The sequence below is a fragment of the Fulmarus glacialis genome, unplaced genomic scaffold, assembly GCF_000690835.1.
Source record: "Fulmarus glacialis isolate BGI_N327 unplaced genomic scaffold, ASM69083v1 scaffold41639, whole genome shotgun sequence".
NCBI lineage: Eukaryota > Metazoa > Chordata > Aves > Procellariiformes > Procellariidae > Fulmarus > Fulmarus glacialis.
In genome coordinates, this window is record NW_009232256.1 from 49,306 (window position 1) to 60,303 (window position 10,998).

Consider the following 10,998-nt stretch of genomic DNA (forward strand, 5'->3'; position numbering starts at 1 on the left):
ACAGTTCCTTTTGCAAATTACACACTAACAAGGATTTTTCTTAATTGCTTTCCTTGACTCCTCTGAGCCTATGTCCAATTGAAGGAGGAACTGATCAGGTATGTCTGTGTGGTTCTTTCAGGCTGAATGGAGTATTGAACAAACTGCCCCAGCGAGTACCTGGCCTGAGGAAGGGAAGGTTGAGTTTCGAGGCTATGGTTTACGTTACCGGGAAGACTTGGATTTGGTTCTGAAAAACATAAATGTTACCATAAATGGGGGTGAGAAGGTAATGAATCTGAATTTATAATAGTGTTACTGTTTATAAGCCTGCATGCATAAGCCAAAGAGAGGTCTAACCCTGTTTCTGTAGTGTGTCTTGGGTCCTTAAGAACTAGAAGAGCTTCTGTAGAATCAGTCTTACTGTAACTGGCAGATGTAGTGGGCTCTTACCCTTTTCAACGTGTGTCCTGCATCATGGGATAAAGATACACTATTATGCGGGCTTGTGAAGTATCCTTTGGGCTGGTTTCGTAAGGAAGTGAGGTTTATGCTGTTGTCTTTCCTCTTCCCAGGAAATTTTGCTAATTTGTTTGCCGTAAACAAAGAGGAGTACAGGTTGCAGAGGGATTAAGTTAATTATAGTCTCAAGAAAATGAGCTATTAAGTAGAGGGGGGAAGCCCTGATCTAGTGAGGCAGAAGTTGTAAGGTGAGACTCTGCAGGAAAAAATGGGACGTCAGAGTAGATTCTCTGGATCTGGCCAAACTGATGGCCAGATACGTGTGTGTCTCTCCTACTGCTTCCTTGCACATGCGCTCACACGCATCCCACCTCAGTCCTATGTGGACTCTCTGATGTTTAATAATAGTGTGATCTTGCACTGCAGCATAAAAGGTAGTTGCAAGACAGATCTACTATCCGCCTGCCTTATTTGTGGTATCCAACTAGGCATTTGCTTTTTTCCTAAGTGCATGATTTTTACCTACAAATATGGGCACAATACTACCTCAAAAGTGGTTAGAAAGGGCAGATGGCAAGAGATGTATCAACCAAACAAAGTAGCAATCTTTTATATTTATTTAAAAAAAGAAAAGAATTGGTGAAGACTTCAGTCTAACTGGGAAGCAAAACATAGGGTATGAAACTGAGTGCTTTTGGTATATTTTTGCTATAAATTCGAACAAGATAAATGTCAAGTCAGCAATTATAACTGTGAAGCATGAACCAAACAAAGGATTAGGGAAACCTTGGCCTGCTCTACCCAATTCCATCTGCCTTTCTAGAAAAAATGAAAACTTCTGTGATTGGATTGCAAATTTTGACTGCTTTTTGTTCTCGTTTTTTTCATATCCAGTGATTTTTCTTCCGCTTTGATCAGCCTCAATTTGTTACGCTGTTTTGGGGTGTTGATAGCCCAGCAGATATGACAACTTTCTGAAAATGTGTCAGTTTTGGGTAGTTGCGTGGAAATGCTTTAACTCTTCCCCAGAGTAAGTTGTTCCTGTATTTCTTCCCAACAGATTGGAATAGTTGGAAGAACAGGAGCTGGAAAATCCTCACTTACTTTAGGTTTGTTTCGGATTAATGAAGCAGCTGAAGGAGAAATTATTATTGATGGAATAAATATTGCAAAGATAGGGCTCCATGACTTGCGGTTCAAGATCACAATCATCCCTCAGGTAGGTGCGAAATCCTGCCATTACCAGAACCTGTTTTGTAACAATGCTGTTTCTGTAATGTACTGGGGAGAATATATTTATTCCTTTTCTGATCTATTGCTATGAAATTGAGTCATTTCAGCATGCCCTTTCATGGACTTGAAACTAAGCTTTTTTCCTAGACTGGCTTCGATTTGCTTGTGCTGGGTAACAAGTAGCAGCTTGGCTATGGCCGAGTTGTGATGTGGAAGGAAAACCTTGGCCTTTGGACTCATGGGCTTTGTCAGCACCCCACGCTGATCACTGAAATGGTATAGACAGCTTAGCCTGAGTGGGGAGGTCTGATCCCAGCTGAACACCTGATCAGGGTCTCTTAGTTAACTGGGACCATTGCTCTTTTGGCCAGTAGAGGGGAAGTAAAGTCTGAGTATTTCCACTTGTGGAGAGTCCTCAGGGGACTTTTTCTAGAGATTGGTTTCCACTTTCATTTTAGGTAGTTCTGTTCTTTTTAGAAATGAGATGAAGTTACTGCATAGGCTAGTCGTGAGGGATTGGGATTTTGCATTGCTATTTCAGTTTGATAGGCACTCTTCGGGCCTTTGTACAAAGCATTCTGACTTTGGCAGGATCTCGTGAGTGAGGTATGCAGTACTGTTCACTGACAGAAACCTGTACATAACCATCCCAGTCTAGCCTAGCAACTGTGGGTTTGATAGTCCAAAACATTTGGAAATACGGCTTTACAAGCACTGGACTTACAGCCTCGAGTCTTCTTGTTCTTACTGTGTAGCCTTTATCGCCTGCCAGTTCTGATTCAAAGACAGACCATAAAACGTGGTTATATAAATCACTGTTGCAGCACACTGGCAAAAACAAGTGACCACACTGTAAAAGTTTTTCTGCACCACTTCTTTTGGAAATCTGGGGGGCACTTTGCTTTCTCCTTTTGATCACTTTGCATCAGTCTGACACTACTAGGTCAAAAGTATTTCCAAAGTAGATTTCTCCATGTCCAAGAAAAAATGCATTTGTTTCATTAATACTGCAGCTGAAGACTTTTGAAATATTTACAGATGATGTAATTCCTTAAGAAGTGGAAAGTTGATGTAGTAGTCCCTGCTGACAGAAGGTTGGGCAGGGAGTGCCTGTTCTTTAACTTAGTAGCCCAGTAAAAGGAAAGTTGGGTGTGTTTTTGTGTTTTTTTTTCTTTTTTCTTCTGGATTCATGAGTTAATGACTCATGGGAAGATCTGGAGTGCTAGAGTCTGCAGAGGGCAGAGGTCAGGCCCCAAGAGGTGTAAGGAATAAGGGTGAGGGAGAATAACTTGCTGTTATTGGAAAAAGTGAGGTCTCACTCCTAAATTCAGTAGATTAGCTTGCTTGCAAGTGCATCTGGACATGTTGTTTTCCTTTCACTATCTAGGAAGTATTTTTGGAGCACTTGCCATGTTCTGTGTACATTGTCAATTACCTCTTTCTATGACTAGGATCCAATATTGTTTTCTGGCTCTCTGCGTATGAATCTTGATCCTTTTGACCAACACACTGATGAAGACATTTGGAGGTCTTTGGAGTTGGCTCACCTGAAAAACTTTGTATCGTCCCTTCCTGATAAACTTAATCATGAGTGTGCTGAAGGTGGAGAGAACCTCAGGTATGTCAAAGAGCTGTGCTTGTGAAAATTGCCTTAAGAAATGAATGAAAACCGAGAGGTGTGTATGTGCCCTCCCATCTGCAGCTAGACTTTCCACTTCTAGAAATCTTGCAGCTCACTTGGGACAGTATGTAGCTAGACCCTAGCAGTGTGGGGCTCACCCCCAGCCCTGTATGAGAATCTGGGGAGGGAGTTGGGGAATTCTTAATGCATGACCAGGCAATCAACCAACTAGATTTTAAACTCTCAAGTTTGGGAATTCAAACTAATTTAAGAAATATTTGAGGTTTGACAGCTTGGGCCGCCTTAGAAAGGATTTTAGTAGCAGCAGCCTGCTATTTATAGTGGGATGCTCTGAACTTACCATGGCTCTTGCCCAACAGATGCAGTTTTTGTAAGGGAGTTGTTAGCTTGCTTTTTGCACCATAACAGGGATATGTTCAATCTGTAGAAACCATTTAAAGTCCAGTCCTCAACACTGCGTTGATTCAGTTATGCTGGATCCATTTGTAATGTATTCTCTTATTATGTTGCCAAGACTTCATTGTGAGGGGGATGTAGTTTCAGATGCTGTTAGATACTGAAGTAGTAAGACTGACCTTATCTATTTTGCTGGATTCTTGGCACCTATACTTTAGAAGAGTTTTTCCAAGAAATTGCTGGGCTTCAAAATGAATACTGAAAACTTGTTCTGACTCTTTTCCACACCCTCCCATCCTATCTCTGTAGTGTGGGACAGCGCCAGCTGGTGTGCCTGGCACGAGCTCTGCTCAGGAAGTCCAAAATCCTGGTTCTAGATGAAGCCACAGCTGCTGTTGATCTTGAAACAGATAAGCTTATACAGCAAACAATAAAGTCTCAATTTGAAGAATGTACTGTATTAACTATAGCACATCGTTTGAACACAATCATGGACTACACGAGGTAAAGTAGTAGCACTTTTATCTTGAAGAATGGCATGTGTGACCTGCATTGTGCTCTACTTAAACAAGCATCTTTTTGTTAGCTAAATGTTTACCAGTGCATTTTTAGCCACCTCTCAGCAGAGCTGCTGGAATCCCTGTTTCGATGGGAGGTGGGGGAGGGGGGTGGTGTGTGTGTGTGTGTGTGTTGCGCGCGTGCGTGTGTTCTGGCTTGCAGTGGCTGTGCTTGGCCTGGGGAGCTCCTCTGATCCCTCTGTCGCACTGCTGTTGTGCCATTCCTGCCCAGGCAAACCAGGAAGGGGAGGGAGGCGAGGATAGGAGTCTATTCCTGGGTCTTGCCCTAATTTAGGCACAGCTGGAAGAGGCATCACAGCTTTGGGGAGCTCATACCCTAAACTAGACACAGACAAGGAATCAAAGGGGCAGGTCCTGTGCTTGTCTGAAGTTTATTCAACGTTTCTCTTTCCATCACTCTTGGTTATAGTTCATACAGCCTTCCTCATCCTCAGCTGCCTTGCTAAAGTGTGGTTGAGGGCAGAGTTTTACCTCATAATTTCAGTTTTAAGCTCTCTTGTCCTTCTTATCACAGAATGGCAGAGAGCAAAGTGACCAGTGATAAGATTTTTGTGTACTTTTGTAGACATCTGTTTGTACTGTCAGTATTGAAAGATAAGAGACAGGAGCATTGCCTGCGCCAGGCCAGCACCAGCAGTACTGTCACCAGATGAACACCCAATTCAGTCATGGCAGCGGGTAACACCGTGCAGCAGCACTTGCTGAGGGTTTAGCGAGTCTCTCTGCAGTGCCTGGCCAATTAGTGGAGGTAGCTGAAGGCAGTGTTTTAACTGTGAGCTGACTTTACTGACTGTGGTAACTTGCTTTGTAAACTTCCTAATTCCAGCTGCGTGTTTGTTTTGCATAAGCTATGTCTGTGTTTGTATTTCGTCAGCAGAAGCTGTGTAACATCAGTTGATGTGGTGCAGTATTGTGGGAAGGCTATCTTGCAAGGTCTTAGGGGCTCTCACTCACTCACCTTGACCAGAAGTGCTGCCATTTAGTTTCTGGCTGGCTTGGAGCACAGTCAAAAGTCTCATGGCTGCCTGCAAATGACGGGGTAAACATATGCTACATAAAAAATAGACCAGACAGACTATCTTCAATGAGGTCAGGAAGGACAGAGTTGAGAACCTCTGTCCATTCATACAGTCTGGACTGTCTTCGCTTGCATATGATGGCTATGCTACAGTCAGTTTCTGTCTGTACATATACATCTGTGTTCATTGGCTTTCTGGATCTTCTTGTGACCATTTTTTTTTTTTTTTCTTTTTTCCCCCCCTTGTTTTACAGAGTTTTAGTCCTGGACAGAGGAGAAGTGGTGGAGTGTGGTAGCCCAGACAACCTACTTCAGGAAAAAGGCATTTTCTATAGCATGGCCAAAGATTCAGGCTTGGTGTAGCATTTGAACTTGGTTAGTTCGTGTGGGGAAGAGGGACGTGGTACATTCAGAGAACTGTAACTTCCCCTGAGCTGGTGTGAACCGTACAGTTCAGTTTCAGACCTAGTGAAGTCAGCCAGAGCATGGTGATGGAAGTAACATAAAATGCAATTATTTTTTTTTTCCATTCTCCTTAGTATTGATTTTAGCCAGCTTTAGGAGAAGCACATAGACTGTGCAAAACACTTCAGACACTTTTAATTTTTGCCTGAAATCTGTCATTATATGCTGAAACGTAAGGTGGAGCGATTCATCAGAGAAGTTCAAAAAAGCTTTCTTTTCATCTGCTCTTATGTTCTGAAGCCCCCATTTTTTTGTTTAAAACATTTTTGCAAATGCTAGTTATTTGCTTGTTTGCTGATTCCTCATTTGCTGAGCCATCTATTGTGGGATGCACTTGGAACATTTTGTGGTATATAGTACTATAGTCCAAAGATTTTTCTTCTTGTGAAATAACTGTGTGCCAGACTCTCTCATTATGGCATTTACTGTACATGGTTAATGCTTTTATGCATTCTCCTAAAGGTTTCATGTGTTTACAGTGTATAGCAGCAAGTTCACTATAGTAAGTCAGTAGTGCTGATGTGAAAAAGCACAGTCAACTTCACAGCAGTATTTAAGCATGTCTAGAATGACAATCACTCCAAAACCAAATGTGTGCAGCAATTGGTGTGTTGCAGTATGCAGTACCTGATCTTACACCCAGTTCACTCAGGAATTCTGACTTGGGTGGCGAATCCTGGTTACGCCTGTGGGGACTAGGCTGGGAAGTGAGGATTTGCCCGAGCGGAGGTTGCAGGCTCGGCATGACATTGATTGTAATACCCTTGGCTTTGGCAGTTCTGTGCTTTAATAGAAGCTCTGCCACATCAAGGACCATTAGCCTTATATCGAAGAAACATGCCCTTCATGCTGCTGTTGTTGACTCTTAAATTTTGTGGGAAACTGTTCTGTTACAGTTGTTTAAAAAAAAAAAGAAAAAGTTTTACCGTTTTTAAAGTTGTGTGTCAGAAGGGTCTAACAGTTCAATTAGCAATGGATTCTGATTTCCATGATCTATGTTGAATGTTCAGTTTTCTGTGGGAAGAAAAAAGTTACTTCTCTCATGTTCTGATTAGTCTTATTTTAAAGGAAAATGCTGGAAGAAGGCAAACTAAGTCAGACGGACCCAAATACTCAGCACTCTGAGAATGTGGACTTCTGTGAATGATATTGCTGACCTTAATACCAGACAATTGTCGTCTTTAGAGTAAAGCTATTTATTTTTTTGTAAATTATGACTCTCTGAAATTGAATAGACTGAAATTTTCTTTGGTATTTTTTGTAATGACTGTACAAATATTTGCAAAGAACTTGCAGTAAAAAAAATTGTTTGAAAGATAACATGATGTGTCATTTCTTGCTTTGTGTTTGACAAAGGGTTAGCTTGGTCAGTTCAGGTTTTTGCCCTGAAAATAGAAATTATTGGTACTGCTTAGACTAGCCAGGCTGCTAGGCCTGATGTCTGGGAGGGTGTTAGGGTAGATAAGAAACCTTGAGTGCAAGTAACGGCGTGCTGTGGTAGGGCTGGATCACATCTCATGGTTTCTCTTGTAATTTGAGTACTGCAGTTTGTAACAATGGATCAGTAGAGCAGGATTCAGCGGTGCTGCGGACCTTTGTCATACCCATGGTGTCCATGGCATATGTCTGCCACATTTCCTGGGCACCTTAGTGTTAATTTCCTCCATGGAAATGGAATGAGCAAGGGGTGATTTGGAATTTTGGAGAGGAGCGGTGGGTTTTGGTTTTTCAAATCATCTAACACTTACGCAGCATTGTGATGGACAGAAGGGTGGAAAGATTGGAGCAAATAGTTAGTAAGGAATGGAGCACAGAGCAGAGAAATGAGCTTGTCAGGTAGGGTGCGTGGCTGGTACCGTTTTACTTAGCTGCATTAAAATGGAGACAGATCTATCTGCAGAGGAGACCCAGAGGAGGAACTGTGAATACCACCATGAGACCTTTCTTGCCTGGGGACAGGCATCCTCCAGGAACACTTTGTGATGCTTCCCCTTCCACCCCCTCCTAGGAGAGCCCTGGGAAGGAAAGGGGAGAGGGACCGCTGGCATTGGATGACCAGACAGCAAAGCTCCCTCTGCTCTCTCCTTGCCTGTACAAACTAAGCGATCACCAACACCTTCCTCAAGGCAGAGCTGCGGAGAACGTCCAGTGAAGAAATTCAGACAGGATGTCAAATACCTTTGAAAAGCCTCGTGGGTTTAGTGTAGCTCATTACTGAGATGGGGACTCTGCAAGTACTCTGCAGGTTTGGGATTGAATTCAAAGGAAGTTGTACTGCTAGAGTTCTTACTTTGGTGGAAACTGCTTTCAGATTCGAGAAAGTGATGCTTTCCATTGCACACCAATTAGCAGAGATTTACAAGCCTTAACATCATGTAAGTCCTTTGAAAACAATGGAACGGCACTTAGGAGCATGGTTTGTTTGAAATACAGCACCTGCAGAATTATGCTTCTGCTGTTGTGCTGGTTTTAGCTGGGATAGAGTTAATTTTCTTCACAGTAGCTAGTATGGGGCTGTGTTTGGATTTGTGCTGAGAACAGTGTTGATAACACAGGGATGTTTTCGTTCCTGCCTTACACAGAGTCAAGGCCTTTGCTGCTTCTCATCCCACCCCACCAGCGAGGAGGCTGGGGGTGCACAAGAAGCTGGGAGGGGACACGGCTGGGACAGCTGACCCCAACTGACCAAAGGGCTATCCCATACCATATGACGTCATGCTCAGCATATAAAGCTGGGGGAAGAAGAAGGAAGGGGGGGATGTTCGGAGTGATGGCGTTTGCCTTCCTAAGTAACAGTTACGCGTGATGGAGCCCTCCTTTCTTGGAGATGGCTGAACACCTGCCTGCCGATGGGAAGGAGTGAATGAATTCCTTGTTTTGCTTTGGTTGCGTGTGCAGCTTTTGCTTTCCCTATTAAACTGTCTTTATCTCAACCCACGAGTTTTCTCACTTTTACCCTTCTGATTCTCTCCCCCATCCCACCAGGGGGGAGTGAGTGAGTGGCTGTGTGGGGCTGAGTTGCCGGCTGAGGTTAAACCACGACAGCTGTGTAAAATGTTTGCAGTGGAGTTGTCTGTGTAGGAGTGACTTAAACTGCATTTGCAATCTCAAACTGGGTACGCTGGAAAGTGTCACTGGATGTTCTCTGTCCTATTTACGGGCTGTTTACGATCATTTGGGGAACTCTGTGTCCAAAATGCTGTATTTTGTAGGATAACCTTGTAAATAGTGCAAGGGGTCAGAAGACGGCTTTTTGTGTGTGCTTCAGTCTTGTTCGTTTTCAATGATGTGGTTATTAACATGCATCAGTGTTCTCCGAGTTTTATATATTTATACACTTGCTAGCACAAACCGTTCTGCCCCAGCTCTGGAGTAGATACTCTTTTCTGTTTGCCCTAAATACCTGTCAGTGCATTGTGCTGCTGCTGCTTTGATTGATGATCCTGATTCCAAATGTCTGTCGTCATAAAAATGATGTCTATCTTGTCTGGATATAACTTGAACAAAATTGTATTATGCATGGTGAGGATCAGTCTGAACTAACCTTTACTGCACACAGAGCTAGCCGAACAAATGCAGCTTTTTTCCCACAGAACCTATGTGTAAGAGCAGTGTCATGTAGGTACCTTGAGGTAGGAGCAATACAGCTGTGAGATCCTGTTTCAGCTAGGAAAGAGAGGGCCGTATACTGATCCCTGCATGCAGTGTTGCTGGGACCAACTGCAGAAAATGATACAATTTGCTGCAAAGTGAGGTATTAGAATCTGGCATTAAACCAAGTAGATTTTCCTTATTTAATCTGTTTTCAGTTTTGTGCATGTGTTTGGACCTAATGCTTATTTAGTACTTGGGACACTTTCAGCACTTTGGGCAAGTGAAGTCTAGCCTGACGGCACGTGGCCTCCAATACAAGAGAGTCCGGTGCCATCCAGGAGGGATGGGTGATGTTACAGCCTGGGGTGATGAGCCTTCCCTCCAGCTGGGGGGGGCACTAGTAAATTCAGGGGTGTGACACTGAATTCGAGCAGCTGAGCTCAGAGTCATGTAGCAGACACCTATTTTCTTTGAATGCCTTGATGTCACATATTTTCCTTTATGTGGGAAAGCTAATGCCAGCTCTGAAAGATGGCATCTAGGACAGGCGGTGGGAACTGTACTGGGAGTGTGTACTGCAACGAGCAGCTTAGTCCTCGGGAAGAACGTGAGCTGGGCACCCTCATCCAGCTGCTGCAGAGCAGGGTTTCCCTGAAGTATATTGCTGTGCTGTACTGCCTGTGTTCATCCTGTTCTTGTCCTCCAGGTCCCCTCCTGGTGAAGAGACAATTACCTGCCCTCTGGGAGGGTCTTCATCGCTGGTAGTCTTGTGCTTCTGTAGGTGGGTAGGTTCTCACTTCCTACAGAGCATGTGGAAGCCCAGCTCCATGGTTTTCCTCTTTTTTTTTTTTTCTCTTCTTTTTTTGTCAAGGACGGCAAAATTAATGTGGAGTAAAATGGAAACCTTATTTAGCTGCATTGTAGGCTATTTATGTGTATTTTGTGAAAAATCTGCCAAATACCTGTCAGGCGCAAAAGTAAGTGGCCAGACTTAGCATTCTTGCTCTTATCTAGAGAAAGGCTGTGCCTCTCTCCAGTTCATTCCATGCTCTTTGCTTTATGGACTATTTCTTCCAGTCTTTGAAAAGACCCTTACCTTTCAAAGCAAAGCTCTTTTTTTTCTCTCGGAACCATTTTGTTCCAATCTGTTCATTAAAATGTTAAGGATCTGTGAAACTAGTTCAGCTCCTGCTGTGCTGCATCGTCTGTCGTACAGCAATACTGTGTGTGCCACTGCAGCCCACATGAAGCTAGTGGTGGTGGTGTTAATAATAATAATAAACATTAACATATTTATTATAAACATGTTAATATTTACAAAAGAGTAAAAGAAAACCGTTGAATTTACTGTGTCAGATTTCAGTGCATGTTGATATATCCTGGCTGACATTATTTGCTGCGACATGGAAGATATCTCACATCTGGAAGAGCTGATTCTGCTGAAAAAACAGCTCAGGATTTTTAGGAGACTTGCAAATAACACCCTAGTTCTTCATGGGTGTGCATACAGCTACTTCTGTAAAACTTTTCCGACTCTTGAGGCATTTCTGAAGACATCCTCTACTGGTTCAACCGCAATGTAGCACAGAAACAGTTGGGCTGTGGGTCACTGATGCCTTTAACACTTTGGC

At 43.2% G+C, this 10,998-nt stretch overlaps 1 protein-coding gene across 1 annotated transcript in view; it reads left to right on the forward strand.

Annotated features, from left to right (window-relative positions):
* ABCC1 (ATP-binding cassette, sub-family C (CFTR/MRP), member 1) overlaps positions 1-5,861 on the forward strand; it is a gene marked incomplete at its 5' end in the record, with an annotated part of 43,627 nt that extends 37,766 nt beyond the window's left edge. The window contains 5 exons of the mRNA XM_009584831.1: positions 122-268; positions 1,502-1,660; positions 3,126-3,292; positions 4,022-4,216; positions 5,563-5,861. Coding sequence (XP_009583126.1) covers positions 122-268; positions 1,502-1,660; positions 3,126-3,292; positions 4,022-4,216; positions 5,563-5,671 — 777 coding nt within the window. The remainder of the gene's footprint in view (positions 1-121; positions 269-1,501; positions 1,661-3,125; positions 3,293-4,021; positions 4,217-5,562) is intronic.
* Positions 5,862-10,998: the final 5,137 nt, after the last annotated feature.